This window comes from Dama dama, chromosome 5, assembly GCF_033118175.1.
Source record: "Dama dama isolate Ldn47 chromosome 5, ASM3311817v1, whole genome shotgun sequence".
In the NCBI taxonomy this organism is placed as follows: Eukaryota; Metazoa; Chordata; class Mammalia; order Artiodactyla; family Cervidae; genus Dama; species Dama dama.
The window spans coordinates 75,730,653-75,748,023 of record NC_083685.1 but is presented as its reverse complement, the minus strand read 5'-3'; the positions used below and the strand labels follow the sequence as shown (position 1 = coordinate 75,748,023).

The 17,371-nt window shown below is 45.5% G+C and overlaps 1 protein-coding gene across 4 annotated transcripts in view; it reads right to left on the bottom strand.

The window, feature by feature from the left end:
- TOM1L1 (target of myb1 like 1 membrane trafficking protein) overlaps positions 1 to 17,371 on the bottom strand; it is a 61,733-nt gene that overhangs the window by 18,331 nt on the left and 26,031 nt on the right. For all 4 annotated transcript variants that reach the window (XR_009692913.1, XR_009692914.1, XM_061142566.1 and 1 more), the window contains exon 8: positions 2,193 to 2,326. Coding sequence is in view for 2 of the 4 variants with exons in the window: in XM_061142566.1 (XP_060998549.1) it covers positions 2,193 to 2,326 (134 nt within the window). In the remaining 2 variants the exon portion in view is untranslated. The remainder of the gene's footprint in view (positions 1 to 2,192; positions 2,327 to 17,371) is intronic.

The window sequence follows — 17,371 nt, the reverse complement described above, 5'->3', positions numbered from 1 at the left end:
AACAGCTGCTCGCTCTGACAGTGAGACACTCAGGGGAAACTTGTTCCATAGCTATACGTTACTTCCTGATTCTCCTGATTCATTCAGGATCAGGGGGGGGTGGGGGGGGAGCCCAGACCGTAATTTAAAAGACTCAGTGGGACAAGAGGAGGAGGACAGGAAATCAACAGATTAACGAGCTAGCACCAGCTAGGTGCTCTCATCTGCAGTATCACATTTAATTCTCACAAACAAACAAAATAAACAAGCCCTTTCCAAAGAGGCAGTAGTATCCCCTTTAATAAACAGGAAAAAACCCCAGTCGTTAAAAAGTCAAGCGGTCTGTCCAGAATGAACAGCAAAGTTTGAAGCCAGGCCTGTTTACCTCTTTCCCTTAGTCACACGGGTCCCCTTCTCCATCAGCTGGTGGGAGACGCGGCCACTAACTCCAGAAAGGCTCAGCAAAAGCAGTTCCCCTAAGGGCGTCTTGAAATGTCACTTTGCGGAAAACCTTTGGAATTTATTGAGTAGGGGCCACATAAGGGAAAACTGTCCTACCCAAATGCCAATACAGTCCCTATTCTAAGGAAAGATCTAGAAGTAGTTTGGGGGTCTTTAGAGGCCCAGGAAGGCTTAGGGATAGGTTTGGAAAGAGCCCAGGAGACGTGCCTGAAGCTGTGTTTGTATTTAGCACTTTACCGAAGACTGAGGAGAAAGCCACCTCAGTCAAAGCAGCTGCCCTGCCTGCCCTCCCTGGGGACAGGTCCCGGCGCCCCCGCCAGGCCCGCTGGGCCCTGGCCTGCTCCTGATGCCGCCAGCGTCTCCCCCACCATCCCCAGCTCAGATGAGGCTTCCGCACAGAAGCGTCCCTGCCTTCTGATGTGGGCCAGGTCTGCCTGTTATTCTCACCAAACAGACCTCGACTCCGTTCATCCATCTCCCCTTCTGTGTACGTGTGCATGCGTGTGTGTGTGTGTGTGTGCGCGCACATGTGTGTGTGCGTGTGTGTGTGTTAACACATATATATGTTATTGAGGGTGTTTTCCTGACTTAACTGTAGATTACAATAGATTATAAGACTATTACTTTGATGAATAAATAAATGACTTGGAAACAACTTAAACACCTAACCAGTGAACTATGAGAGAAGAATGGACTATTATGCAGCTGTTAAAAATAATGGTTTGGCCAAAGCATTTAAGAATATAGGGTACACAAATACAGTGAGGAAAATCAAGGGAGAGACCAAAGGATATGTTCTTTACATGATCACAACTATAAAACAAGTTTAGAAAAAAACTAAAATGTTAGAAACCTGTATCCACAGGTTCTTTATCTGTGGATTCCACATCCAAGGATTCAACCAACCTCAAACTGAAAATATTTGAAAAATAAAAAAAAAAATCCCAGAAAGTTCTAAAAATGAATTGGAATTTGCCATGCACCAGCAACTATTTACATAGCATTTACATTGTATTTACAACTATTTACACAGCATTTACATTTATTATGTCTAAGTAATCCAGAGATGATTTAAAGTGTACAGGAGGAGGTACATTAAAGTGTACATGTAACCTACGCATAGGTTACATGCAAAAACTACACCATTTTACATAAAGGACTAGAACATCTGTAGATTTTGGTGTTGCTGGGGGTGTGGGTTCCTGAAATCAATCCCCTACAGATACGGAGGGAAGACTGCATTTAAAATTTTTGCCTTCATTCTTTTCTGAATGGAATTAAAAGAAAAACAAAGTTCATGTTCACATACAGATTACCCTCACTGCTCTGACTTTGTGTAGACTATCTTCTTCCTTCTCGCTACTGTTTCCCTGTGGTTCTCCACCTCAAACTTAGGGTAAACCTCACTTTCATGACAACGCTCGGCCTGTACCACTGGTCTGTCTGAGAGCCGATGATGTGCGCAGTGCAGACACCTGGTGATTCAGATCCAGGCTCTGTTCACAGGTCAGCATGTGAGCACAGCTCATGAATGCCTCTCGCACTGCCCAGGCCACGCTCATTCCCGAAAGCCGTTATCACACACTCCTGGAAGAGCAGGACCATAATTCCCCGCCTTGGGAGGCAGGCACCCATGTCCAAACTTGTTCTTGATCTTTCTGAGCGCCCACCGGCAGGCACTCTGAGGATGCTGAGCACTGGAAGGTGTGCCCAGCCCTGGAGGACGGTCAGAGAGGCTGCCCACTGCTCACCTCTCACACCCAAGGATGGCATTGTTCAAATCCTCGTTCACTTGAATCAGCTCAGCAGTAACGTCTTCATTCTCCACCACCACAAGCAGGTCCATGATCCTCTCCTGCATCTCCCGACCCGTCTTGTAAAGTTTCTGTCAAAGAAGGAGAGAGGTTTCTTCTTCCATGCTAAGAACCAACTCATTTGCCCTTCTGAACTAGTGCAACCAAGGCTTCCCTGGTGGCTCAGACGGTAAAGAATCTGCCTGCAACACAGGAGACCCGGCTTCGGTCCCTGGGTCAGGAAGATGCTCTGGAAAAGGGAATGGCAACCCACTCCACTGTTCTTACCTGGAGGATCCCATGGACAGAGAAGCTACAAATCCATGAGGTTACAGGGAGTTGGATATGACTGAGCGACTAACCCTTTCCCCTTTACTTTCATACAATTGTGACCACTTCTACATGAGTCACCTATGGGAGATTACCAAAGTATTTAACTATGGACAGCTCATCCTTTCTCTATCAGAAGGGCCTCAGAACAGTTTTTTCCTCTAAAAATCAAAATAGGGATCATAAAGACAACGTATTATACACTGCTATAACACTGGACTAGAAATTAGAAGTGGTATATAGGAATTCTAGGTTCATGGCTTATTAGAAAATAATTAGAAATAATTATTATTTAGAATTTTTTAATTTTATTTTATTTTTTATTTTATTATTTTATTCTAAATAATATTATTTAGAATATCTTAATGAACCTAATTAGAAATAATTAGGTTCATGGCTTATTAGAAAATAATCACTTACTTTCTAAATCTCAGTTTACTTACTTGATAAGGGAAAAATACACTACCTGCCACACACACATCTACTCAAGGGGTGACATAAAAATCAAATGAGATGTGTATAATGAGGAACTCTATAACTATAAAGCACAACATAAAACATAAAGTGCTACTGTTATTTGTGGTAATGGAAGAAAGAAGTAGTTAAAATGCATTTACAGTAGTATAATTTTCCTATTATGTTTTACTTAAAGATGTAAAGTTTATAGTTACAACATTACATTACAAGGTAAACTGAACCTGGATTAAAAAACCAGTCATCAATCCCATCTTTATTTAGACGGCCTGGAATCACCATTATACAAGACTCCACTCCCCAAGCCAGCCTTTTCTCATAGCATCAGAAGCTCCTAGAGCAGACTTACTGATTCAGAACTGCCAGGACTGAGAGTCTGGGGATTCACATTGTTTAATAAGCTTCTCAGTGTTCCTCATGTACACTGACATTTGAAAACTGTTATCTTAAAACCGGGGGCTTCCCAGGTGGCTCAGATGTAAAGAATCTGCCTGCCAATAGAGGAGATGCAGGAGACATGAGTTTGATCCCTGGGTCGGGAAGACCCCCTGGAGAAGGAAATGGCAACCCACTCAGTATGCTTGTCTGGAAAAGCCCGAGGACAGAGGAACCTGGTGGGCTACAGTCCATGGGGTCGCAAAGAGTCAGATGGGAATGAGTGACTGAGCACACACGCATCTAGCAACCTAATTTCTCTTAGGCAAACCCTCAGTGAGCCTGAGGAGCATAGAACTGATACGAATATTCCTTCAAGTCCACCTTGGCCAGAATCTGTCCATGTAACAGTACGCTGCTGTCTGAGCCGCCAGAGGAGCCCAACAGTACATCAGCGTCAAGCAGAAACACAGGGACATTCCCCTCTCAAGATGAACACAGCAGAGCTGGCTAAACTGCAGCACCATTTATTACATTATCCAATCTTCTCCCTCAAGAAAGACAGACCTGCTGAAAAACTTACACTTTACAAAACCATTTAGCATCTCAAACAATCTGTCACAGAATTTCCAAGAGGAAATCTCTAAATAAACCAAGCCACTACTAGCCGGCATTTAGACTCAGAGGTAAAGGCTACCACATCTCCACAGAATCTTAACAAAAATGTTAAGACAGGAGAGACGGGAAAGGCAAAAAAAAAGTGAAACACAGAGATGTCAGACTCTGTGTTTTCACACTCCCATCGTACAACTAAAAAAACTGGCCACATTCCCAATGATGTGGTAACTGTCAGCAGCGGTTGACGAACTTTTTCTTAAAGGTTCGACCTTTAAGAAAAAGTTTTTGCTTTGTCAACCACATGGTGTGTGTGGCAACTACCCAACCCTGCCATGGTGCAAGCAACCACGGACAATATGTAAACACACGGGTGTGGCCATGTCCTTGTAAAACAGAGTCAGGTGGTGGCTGAGCGTGACTCACACATGGCCCCATGGAAGAGAGCACCCGAGAAGACTTTAGACTCAATGGACCTAAGGCCTGTCCCGTCTACACACCTGATACAGGGTCTGGTTAAAACCTGGCCTCAGTTTACCTTCTCATCTATAAAACAAGGACAACAACCATCACGTAGGGTTGTTGTAAGAATAGGAAATGACGCGGTTGAAACCCCACTGTGGGACTTCCCTGGTAGCACAGTGCCTGCCAACACAGGGGACGTGGTGTGATCCCCAGTCCACGAAGGCTCCATGTGCCACGGAACTTCTAAGCTGCGCACCATGACTTCTGAAGCCCACCCACCCGGAGCCTGTGACCAACAGGAGAAGGCACCTCCGTGAGAAGTGTGTGCGCCGGGATGAAGAGTAACACCCCCCACTGCTGCAGCTAGACGCCCAGCTCAGCCAGCTGAGCCGCTTCCAAGCAACGAAGACCCAGCTCAGCCAGCAATAAACAAACAATTAAAAATTAAAAAACAAACAAACACTGTGTCTGGCATACAGGGCAGTCAACGAATCCATTATGGGTACCTAAGGAGGTATCACTAGCAGCTTAACTAGCTAACTAACACATTCCAGCAATACCTGTGGCATTAACCAGGACCCAGCATTAAACAAAGGCAAAAACTAAGAACAGGTTTTGCTGCAAACCCATGAGGAACAAGCACTTTTCCTCTCTTTCTGCATTAGCGTGCAGAACAGTTCTTCTTCTTGCTCACTGGCAGCCTTGCTAGAACAATGTCAAGATCAAGGAAATACAACGGCTGTTAGATGCCTGTGACAAAAACGTAGAAATTAATTTGAAATGAATTTGCAGCCAACATCAATAGCCCCTTGTCATGGGAAGACCGTCCCTTTGCCCTCTCAAGAGAAAGATGGGATGGAGACATGAAAGGAATACCACATTTCTCAGCAGGTTTGCAAAGCAGAATCTGAAAAACCTCTTCAAAAGCCGGCCCGCTCTGATCTTTGCAACTGATGTCTGTCTCGGAAGAAAGTCAAGCCATCTGGAAACGGTGCAGATCAAGCACCATGAACCAAAAGGACGGGTCAGAAGCCCCCCACAGCAGGCTCGCACAGGGCTGTGGATGTGGGGAGCCAGGGGAGGGAGTCCAAACACAGAGGCACAGCTGCTGCGCAAGCGCCCATCACGGGGGCCCTGGGATTGCCTCACTTCCCCCGGATCAAAGCAAAGGCAGGTGCTAAGCCAAAGGGAATGTAACAATCATCTCAGAAGTCTCGGGAGTGAAACAAAAAGCAGCTCACCTAGAGCCGCCTTTGCGGACGCCCAGACGGCACCCCCTCTGCCCCAGAGCACAGGGTGTTAAGGAGGAAGATTCCGTCACACTTTCAACTCCAAACGCAACTGCCCCACACTGACCAACACAGGGCAACTCAGTAAACAAAGTAAAGTGTCTGAACATATCCTTTGAGAAAGTGATAATGGGCAGAAAGGTGTTTGCTTGCAAGCCTTCTCTGGAAATAGTATGTCTAGCACTGCAGCTCACACACCTCCTCTCTCCAGGACCTTCCACCCAGAGAGCGGGAGAACCCGAGACGACAGGAGCCACCTGCGTCAGAAAGTCAGTGCGGGTTCACAGTGAGGAGGGAGCGCTACCCTGGAGAGAACGAAGCCTCAGGATGACAAGCTTGGTACTCCAGCCCTATCTCTGCTGCCACTGCATGAACAAATCACCACCTTTCTAAACATGCGGCCTCCTCTGTAAAGGAAAGGGAGATGGTCCCAAAGGCATTGAAAGGGCCTCCACTCTTAACACCTTACAAGTCACTGAAAGGGAAAGACAGCAAGTGTCATCAGAGCAGAAGACTTTTTACCAATTATTCTCACAGGACCAAATCTCAGATTCATATGATTTTAAACTTCGCTTCCCTGGTAGCTCAGACGGTAAAGCGTCTGCCTACAATGTGGGAGACCTGGGTTTGATCCCTGGGTCGGGAAGATCCCCTGGAGAAGGAAATAGCAACCCACTCCAGTATTCATGCCTGGAAAATCCCATGGACCGAGGAGCCTAGGGGGCTACAGTCCATGGGGTCGCAAAGAGTAAGACACAACTGAGCGAGTTCACTTTCACTAATAAGTTATAGTAAGACTTATTCTAGTTGTGTTTTAAAATCTGAGCTCACTTTATTCTACAGAAGACTAAAACATTCTCTTCTCTCGCTGTCTTACCAGGTCAAGGCAAAAACGAAAATGGGAGCTCAGCCACTCACAGGTAGGAGTAAGGTGATTCAGAGTCAGGTAACACAATGCTTGGAGAGCAAATGCAAGAACAGAACATGCAACAACGTTCCATTGCTGTGACCAGAACAGATACTTTTAACTCATCACAATGCTCATTAGACTAGATGCACCCTCAGAATCTCAGTGCACCACCCTGGCAAACTAAAAGAAATCCCATCTCTGCCCCTTATGAAGTTTGAAGTCCCAGAGCAACAGAGTGGCTGGGAAATGTGTCTTTCACCAAAACAGTTCTATTGCCTAAGAGTCTAACAAAGAGAAAGGAGCTTTGAGAACTAGAAGGTCTGCAAGATCTAACTCTCCAGCAAAGATTGGAAGAACAGATAGGGGATTCCAAGTAAGTATACCGGATTTCAGAAAGAAGGAAACAGGCAGGGGACGCGTTTCAAATAAACAGAACAGCTGCGAGAAGTTAGGAGCCAACAGACAAACTAGGAAATGATTCCAAGTAGAGGCTGCTTTTAACGGTAACAAATTGGATACACGACTGTGATGGCTGGTAAAGCATAAGAAGAGCCAAGACATTTGTGAGTGGAGACTTTTCCTGTGGGCTGCACACCTTTTTGCCTTCCAGATCCACCATCCACACTCTGCCCTGCTGAGTGCCCCGAGGCTGACCGGAGGCTGACCCGCAGGGAGCGAGCTGCCAGACCCATCTCGCTTCCGACTGGCTCGGCTGACGGGATCCAGGGGAGGAAACGGAGAAGGAAGGAGGGTGCGGTCAGGCTCCTTATCAGCGCTGGTCCTGCGGCCAAAGACACCACTGCCCTCACGGCTGCCTGCCTAGTGCGACTCCTCCCACTGGGTTCTGGAAAAGAGTTTCCTCTTGCCTATTTATGCCTAGAGACATCAGCGCACAGCCCAGGGTAACAAGCTAGCTCCTGTGGTTTCTCTGAACCCTGTGGTATCTTGCTAAATAAAACAGTACCTTAATTTAATTCTTTTCAAATTACCCAAATGGAGCATGCCATCTGTTTGATCGATAAACCCTAGAAAGCATGAAAACAGAGCAATTTAAATATTATGGTAGCAACACAGGGATAGACAAAGAGATCAAACCGAGAGAACAGCCTCTGGGAAGACATCCTTGCTCTGAAGTATAAAACGTGATAAAGAGATGTTTGCAATCAGTGGAGAAGGTATAAATTGTTAATAAAAGTCATTCAGCCAGACAGCCATAGAACTGAAAAAGATAAATAGAGGTAAAATCTCTAACTCAAACCAAGGATAAAAATTTTAATTTTAAACCACATAGAATCGAGGGAAAACCCACTGATTTATCGAAGATATCTTTGTTGAGTGATTGCATGGTTCACCACTGCTCTGGGAGCAGAACCTGAGCAGTCAACAAGGCGAGCCTGTGGAGCATCCACTCCAGCAGGCAAAGGCAGCTGCACGAATGTGCAGGAAAAATCAACAGGCTGGAGGGATGACATGCGGGCACCCCTGGGAAGTGGCTGACTTTACACTGGGGGCCAGGGAAGACCCCCCAATGAGGTAACATGCTAAGTTAGAAGGATGAGAAACAGCTGGCCGTTAGAAGACGCAGGAAGCATAAGGGTCAAGGGTGAAACAGCTCCCCAGCAAGAACGAACTCTGCTCGAGGAACGGGAGGGTGGCCAGACGGAGGAGAGCGCCTGTGCTAGGGAAGGAAAGGCAGGCAGGAGGAGATGGGGAAAGGTTTTATGGCCAGAGGAAGGAGGCTGGGTTTTATTACCAGTGTAAAAGGGGAGGCCAATGAAGGGTTTCCAGAAACATGATCCGGTTTACCTTCTAAAAAGTTACATAGAGATGCTCGGTACCATCAGTCACTAGGGAAATGCAAATCAAAAATATAAGAAGATACCACTTCATACCTAAAGTGGCTCAAAAAAAAAAAACTGAGTACAACAAGTGTTGGCCAAGAAGTGGAGAAACAGAGACCCTCTGCATTGCTGGTGGGAATGGTCAACAGTGCACCACTGTGGAAAAGCTTATCAGCTCCTCACAAAGTTAAACAGAGCTTTCATATGACCGGGTCATGCTACTCCTGGCTATACACTCAAAAGGGCACAGGCATTCAAACAAAGACACACGGATGTCTGCAGCAGCACTAGTCACAACAGCCAAAAGACAGAAGCAAGTCAACTGTCCATCAACTAACAAATACATAACATATACTGAGAGTATATATATACAACGGAATATGGGCTATAAAAGAGCCTATGACACAGGTGAACCTTGAAGACTATAGTAAGTTAAAGAATCATATTTTAAAATTCCATTTATATGAAATACTCCAAAAAGGTAAGTCCATAGAAACAGAACGCAGGTCAGTGGTTGCCTGGGAGTGGGCAGAGACCAGAATCAGGAGACTGTGTGATGGGTAGAGGGCTTCCTCTGGGGATGGTGGAAATGTTTGGGACCTAAATAGAGGAAATTGGGGGAATGGATAGTTAGGGAGTTTGGGAGGGACAGGTACACACTGCTATATTTAAAATGGATAACCACCAAAGACCTCCTCTATTAGCACACGGAACTCCTCTTAATGTCGTGTGGCAGCCTGGATGGGAAGGGAGTTTGGGGGAGAATGGATACATATATATGTATGCCTGAGTTCCTTTGCTATCACAACATTGTTAATTGGCCATACTCCAGTACAAAATAAAAAGTTAAAGAAAATAAACAGAGGAAATGGTTGTGAACGTGAATGCCACTAAATTGGACATTTTTTATTTTTTGGCTATGCCACATGGCTTATAGGATCCCTGACAGGGATCAAATATATTTGTTCCCTGACAGGGATCAAATCTGAGCCCTCAGCAGTGAAAGCACAGAGTCCTAATCACTGGATCTCCAGGGAATTCCCTAAATTGCATATTTAAATTGCAAACTTTAAAATGATTAATTTTATGTTATGTAAATTTTACTTCAAGAAAAAAAAAAAAAAAAGCTATACAGTTCTTGGTTTCCTGCATAGCCCTGTACTCTGTCCTGAAAATATCCCTGACAACAAAATACCTAAAAATATTGGATACAATATAAAAATATTTTAATGTGCATGCCTGAACTTTGAAGAAAGCATGAGAAGTCCTCAAAAGCTAAATTCAAACAGGATCCAAAGATATGGAGGCAATAAAGGTACAAGGGTCTGAAAGGTATCTCTAATCACCCCAAGAGGCAGAAGAGCAAGCCTGGGGCCTGAACAAGGGGCCGGGATGGATCAAAGACCCCCACACGCAGCTGGAACATCTGGATGGCTACAACCTATAGATGAAATAAATATATAGATTGATCTGTGGCTCCCCCCATTCCTGACAGAACTCCTAAATCCCTTGGAACTTCCCAGGTGACAGGAGCATCTTTTGTTCCGACAAACTCTTGATGGGCTCCTGGGTGGTGGCTGGTCACCAGAAAAACCAAACATGATTAGAAGGTTGGAAATTTTAGCCCCAACCTCTATCCTCAGGGTGTGGAAGGGGCACTGAGATGAGAGCTAATTGATCATGCCTACTTAATGAAACCTCTGTAGAAACCCGTCAACTTCGGGATTCAGAGGGCTTCCAGGCTGGTGAACATACACACGTGCTGGGATGGGGGTGCACTCCAACTACGCAGGGATACAAGCTTCATGTTGAGGAACGTCCTAGACCTCACTTTCTGTATCTCTTTACCTGGTTTTCCATCTGCATCTTCATAATACCCGTTATAATAAACCAGTAAATATATGTACATGTTTCCTTAAGTTCTGTGAGCCGTTCACACAAATTATCGAAACTGAGGAGGGTGCTGTGGGAATCCACAGCTTATAGCCTGATGGTCAGAAGTGCGGGAGACTCAGACTTGCAAAGGGCATCTGAAGTGTGGTGGTCCTGTGGGGCCAAGCTCTTAACCTGTGGGATCTGATGCTAACGCTGGGTATTTAGGGGGTCCCAGGTGGCGCTAGTGGGAAAGAATCCACCTGCCAACGCAGGAGAGGTAAGAGATGCGGATTCAGTCCCTGGGTCAGGAAGATCCCCTGGAGAAGGAAATGGCAAGCACTCCAGTATCCTTGCCTGGAGAATCCCCACGGACAGAGGAGCCTGGAGGGCTACAGTCCATAGGCTCCCAAAGGGTTGGACACGACTGAAACAACTTAGCATGCATGCTGGGTACTTAGTGTCAGGACGAATTTAATTTTTTTTTAATATTTATTTTTATTTATTTGGCTGCTCTGGGCCTTAGCTGCACTGTGGCATGTGGGATATTTTTTTCAGTTACAGCATGCAAACTCTGAGCTGTAGCATGGGGATCGAGTCCCCCAAACAGGGACTGAGTCCCTTGCATCGTGAGCATAAAGTCTTAGCCAATGGACCACCAGAAAAGTCCCAACAACTGACTTTGATTTTAAGACACCCAGCTGGCACTGGAGAATAGGTCAGTGTGGGCAAAAAGCCCACACATTTGCTATCAGAAGTGTTAAAAAGTTAGAAAAAGCAGCTCACTTGAAGGAACACAGCAAAGAGAAGGAGACGCCTCAGTTTTGGAGGGAGAATTCTAGCAGCCTGACTGCATTATCATCTCTCAGGTTCTCTGAGAATCCATGAGTCACTTGAAGTCCTTTTTCTCCGGCCTGATTAGTGACACTGCAAGTTCTCCACTCATGGAGGGAGGTGTTGGTTACTAGAGTTCTCTGAGCAAAGTCACACTGGAAGGGTGTCTTCCTCCTGGGGTTGTGTGAACCTCAGGTGGCTGGTCCCACCTTCAGCACCAGACCGTGACTATTCTCACTCTCCTGGTCCTCTGGTGGTCTGTCTAGGTTCTCCTGTAATCCTTGGAATTTATTTTTATTTTCACACTGTCAACTTTAAAAAAGAAGCAGGCTGTAAGAGCTGTGAGTGAAGTTTTATTTGGGGCAATGAGCGGCAGCACCTCAGACAGCTCTGAGAAACTGTTTCAAAGATGCAGGGGGAAGGGTCAGTGTGTATGTGATTTTGGTAAAGAGGCAAGTGAGAAGTGTGAGTCGCTCAGTTGTGTCTGACTCTCTGTGACCCCATGGACTGTAGCCCACCAGGCTCCTTTGTCCATGGAATTCTCCCGGCGAGAATACTGGAGTGGGGTGCCAGTCCCTTCTCAGGGGATCTTCCCGACTCAGTGACTGAACCCTGGAATCCTGCGTCGCAGGCACACTCTTTACCGAATGAGCCACCAAGGAAGCAGCTGGTAAAGGGGAAGGACATGCAATCAAGCACATACTTCTTGTGAAGTTTCTGCTGGTCTCGTGAAGCTTCTGCTAGTCGCGAGAAAGAGTCACTATGAAGGACTTTAGTGCTTTTCTAGGCATGAGGAGATAAAAGCACTGGGCTCACAGAATTAGCTCCTGAGAATATCTAACTATCTAAAGACCCGGCCTGCCAGTTTCCCGGGGCACAGAGTGACTCATTTCTGCTTTCCACCGTGAACTCCTTCAGCAGGTGTTGAAGGTCAGCAGCTACAGCAGCACATGGTTTAATCCTTGCAGGGGTGGATGGCAGGTGCCCCTGGCAAGTGCCAATTTGTAGTTGACAATATTTTGTCTGTTGTTTCAAAGAGGTTTGGGAAAGAGGTGAATTATTTTAGCAAGCTAAAAGAAAAAAAAAAAAAAAAAGATTAGCTAGTTTGGGAGGAAAAAAAAATAGTGTCTATTTCCCAAATCTCAGAGTGGACTTCAGACCCTTTTGTATTTCTGGACAGATGCACTCTGTATGCCCTGTGTTGCTCTAGGGCCCTCGATGCCTCTCATCCATCCCCCACCCCAACTCTGAGGAGCCCCCTCCTGCAGGCTCCTGCTGAAGCCTCCCAAGGGCTTAGCAGGGGAAGCCAGGCAGGGAGCCGGTGATACCTGGGGGCCCCGGCTTCACTAATCTGTACTGTTTACACAGTTGTGAGAAAACTTCTGAAAAAGTACAAATTAAAAAAATTACTTTGTTTCTCCACAGTTTATCTTTGCCAGTTTCATTTTTAGATTCCTGAACCAAGACAGGTTCCTTTCCTCTATTTCCGTAAATTGCATCATATTATTTTAGATCAACCATAGTGAGGTAGGGTATTATGATACAAGAAATATAGATTTGGTCTTCATCCCCAGTTCCTAACACAGAGCTTCTAAAACCCTTGGGATTTCCTTAGTAAGTAAGAGAGAAACAGCTTTTGTTATACTTAGTAAGTCCCTTTCAACCAAGCAGGAATTTATGCTAACGAGGTGATTCTTGGCAGACAGGGGCGGCTGCCTGAGAAACCGACCAGGGATCAGAGAGCTGAAACTTGCAAACCACCCCCACAACCTCCAGGACGGGAAGGGGCCAGGGCTGCCTTAATCAGCAGTGGTCAGTGATTATATAAATCACGCCTCTGTAATGCAATCTCTATAAAACCCTGAACGACTGGGTTCAGAGAACCTCTGGGTGGTGAACGCATCCAGGTGCTCGGAGGATAGCGAACCCTAACTCCGCAGGGACAGAGCTCCTCTGTCCAGAACCCTTCCAGACCCTTCCCTGCATGTATTCTTAATCAATGAAAAAAAATGCTGCCCGCCCCACTGTAAACAAAGGATGCTGCAGCTGACGACTTAAAAGGTGGTCACAACCTAGAAGCTGAGAGTTATGTTTTCTCTGGTGGGAATTTTGGGGACTTCAGGTCTGGGAGACAGCATCCCAAGTTCCAGGAGGCGGGGTGAGGGTGGGGGAGGAGTCAGGTTATACAGAAGCTTGCAGCAGGAGCAGGTAGTCTGAATATCAAAAGATGATTGTGAATAAACCAGGTATCTCAAGTTAAGGAATTTAGCCCTGCTTTTCTACATATGGGAAGAAGCCAGAGTCTGGGCTTACTGAATTGGTTCCTTTCATTTGCATCTCACTATCTGGGGCCAGCATACTGTGATTTTATTATTCACACCCTTAATTCCTTGCTCACCACAGGGAGTGAGAGCAGCCGGCATCAGCAGGGCTGTTGGATGGCAGGCAGTTCTTCCGGGGCTCAGAAATTCACATCTGGAGGGCCTGAATCCCGGATGGCTATGACCTCCCTGTTCATTGATATGGCAGGAAACAGTCCATTTCACAGAGCCTGCGAGCCATCACATTACAGCCTCCCGGACAGTGAGCCCTGAGGGAGTCCCGAGGGAGCCCGGCTAGAAGCAGGAAGCCTGCATCTAGCAGTCGGCCTCTGCAGCCGCCCCCACCCCGAGCAGGGGACACTGGCCACAGATAACCAGGAATGATTTCAGAACGGGACTCGCACATCCTCCCACACATAGAAAAGCACTACCTTTCTCAACCTGAGAAGCTTGGTTTTCTCTTTTAATTAATCAATTACTTTATTTCTGGCGATGCTGGGTCTCCGCTCTGCGCGTGGCCTTTCTCTGGCTGTCGTGTGCGGGCATTCGCTGCACTGTGTCCTTACTGAGGTGTGCGGCTCTATCACGCAGGCTCGGCCAGCAGCTGTGGCTTGCGGGCTCCACGCGGGCTCAGCGGTCATGGGGCACAGGTTCAGCTGCTCCGCAGCACGCGGACTCTTTCCGGACCAGGATCGAACCCGATTTCCCCTGCATTTGCAGGTGAATTCTTAACCCCTGGACCACCAGGGAAGCCCTGGTCATCTTTAACAGTAACCTTTTGATGTGCTGGCTTCTTGGTCTTTGTTACAAAAACTCTTACATATGTCTTCTCCCCGCTTCTTCAGAGTAGTACCTTAGAGCACATGACAAGCTGTGTCTTGGGCCTAAGCCCTCAGTTTTGTCCATCAAACAAAACATAATTCTAAACTTTTAGGTCAAACATTTTTCAGTTCAGACATCATCTGGCTGTTCACCTGTATCCTCTGTAATGAACTGATAACAGTAAATAAAGTGTCTCCCTGGATGCTGTGAACCATTCTAGCAAATTACTAAACCTGACGAGGGGGTCGCAGGGGCCCCCAATCCGATTTGTAGCCAAAACGGGGCAGAAGGGTGGGTAATCTGAGGACCCACGACTTGTGATCGGCATCTGAAGTGGGGACAGCTTCGTGGGACTAAGCTCTTCACCTGTGGAGTCTGTGCTGCTTCTGGGTAGCTAGTGCCAGAATTATCTAATGTGAGGGAAAAAAATTCAGACCTAGTATCCAAAGTGTTGTGAGTAGAGAAACAATTTCCTTTTATGATGTTATTTAGATTACTAGAAAAAGTTCAAATACTTCTCGAAAGAATTTAAGAGCAGCACTCCCCACACCAGATCTCTACATGCTACTACCAAAAAGCATGGGAGAGAAATAAAGTTGCACAGTCAATAGGCTCCATAAACAAACTGACCAAGGGCCAGAACCATGCAACTTGAATTGGCCATGAGTGTGTTCTAACGCTGGTTTACAGCCAAGTCTCTTTACGATTCAAGGCAACACACAGCCCTAAGCTCTGGCATCAAAACAGCAACCAACAAATCAGCATTATCCTAGCAAAATTCAACCAAACATCTGGACCCAAAGACTTGGACACAAAGAGGCATTTAATACACTCCAGGATGGCAGCAAATAAAATGGGATTCACATATTTGAATGGGATGTTTCAGTGGACATCTTAAGAAAGAATTGTTAGCCACAGATGGATGAAAACATGAGAGAAAAATCCTATCACTACATTTGAGAGCTCTGAATGGCTGGGGAGATTGTATGGAACTAGGAATATTGCTGTGTCCCTTCTTAAAAAATATTATCTGTTACATACCCTTCTATTTTGATACCAAATTTTAAAAATTTTAGTTTAACATGCTCAATATCGTAAGTCACAAAATTTCTATCTGTAAACATCCTCAACTGTGGATTTTCAAAAAGGGATTACTACATAGGAACTCTAATGATTAATTTTCTTTTTAATCTCCTCATCATTTCAGTTTAGTCGCTCACTTGTGTCTGATTCTTTGTGACCCCATGGACTGCAGCACGCCAGGGATCCCTGTCCATCACCAACTCCCAGAGCTCACTCAAACTTACGTTCATCGAGTCGGTGATGCCATCCAACCATCTCATCCTCTGTTGTCCCCTTCTCCCGCCTTCAATCTTTCCCTGCACCAGGGTATTTTCAAATGATTCAGCTCTTCACATCAGATGGCCAAAGTACTAGAGTTCCAGCTTCAGCATCAGTCCTTTCAATGAATATTCAGGACTGATTTCCTTTAGAAATGACTGGTTTGATCTCCTTGCAGCCCAAGGAATTTTCAAGAGTCTTCTCCAACACCACAGTTCAAAAGCATCAATTCTTCGGCATTCAGCTTTTTTATAGTCCAACTCTCACATCCATACATGACTACTGGAAATACCATAGCTTTGACTAGACGGACCTTTGTCGGCAAAGTAATGTCTCTGGCTTTTTAACACGCTGTCTAGGTTGGTCATAGCTTCTCTTCCAAGGAGCAAGTGTCTTTTAATTTCATGGCTGCAGTCACCATCTGCAGTGACTTTGGAGCCCCCCAAAATAAAGTCTCTCACTGTTTCCATTGTTTCCCCATCTATTTGTCATGAAGTGATGGGACCAGATGCCATGATCTTAGTTTTCTGAATGCTGAGTTTTAAGCCAACTTTTTCATTCTTCTCTTTCACTTTGAACAAGAGGCTCTTTAGTTCCTCTTCACTTTCTGCCATTTGGGTGGTGTCTTCTGCATATCTGAGGTTATTGATATTTCTCCTGGCAATCTTGAGTCCAGCTTGTGCTTCATCCAGCCCAGCATTTTGCATGATATATTTTGCATATAAGTTAAATACGCAGGGTAACAATATACAGTCTTGATGTACTCCTTTCCCTATTTGGAACCAGTCTCTTGTTCCATGTCCAGTTTCTAACTGTTGCTTCTTGACATGCATACAGATTTCTCAGGAGGCATGTAAGGTGGTAGTCCCATCTCTTTAAGAATTTTCCAAAGTTTGTTGTGATCTACACAGTCAAAGGTTTTAGCATAGTCAATAAAGCAGAAGTAGATGTTTTTCTGGAACTCTTTTGCTTTTTCGATGATCCAATGGATGTTGGCAATTTGATCTCTGGTTCCTCATAAATCTCCTCATACATAGGATTTATATGTACAGAACTAAGTCCAATGATAAACGACTTGCCCCAGACTAAGAACCCCAAAAATTGTTACCAAAATGATATAACATTGTTAAGTAAAATATCTTAAAAATAATATACTTAAAGTCACTGATCCAAAATACTGATTATTTTTCAATGTATATTACACTCTCTTGTTCTACAGGATATTAACGGATACTTAGTAAATGGACAGTCTTTAGTCAAGAAATCTGTAAGTGTCGGGTTAAACAAAGACTCTTTCAACAGATGAAAAAAAAAAAAAATACTCAATAGGGTATTCACCCTGGTGGTCCAGTGGTTAAGAATCCAGCTATATCCAGGTGACTTGGTTTGGATCCCAAGTGGTGGAACTAAGACCCCACACTCCCCAGAGCAATTCAGCTATGTGCCACAATGACCGAAGCCCGCGTGCCCCGAGCCAGTGCAGCATTACCAGAGCCCACGCGACGCAAGCACGGAGCTGAAGCACTAGGGCCCATGGCCACAGCTGCTGAGTCCTCCTACTGCAATAAAGTTCCTGTGGGCTGCAACTAAGGCCCGGCCCAGCCAAATAAATAAATGTGGTAATTAACTCAAAACCACTCAACAAGAT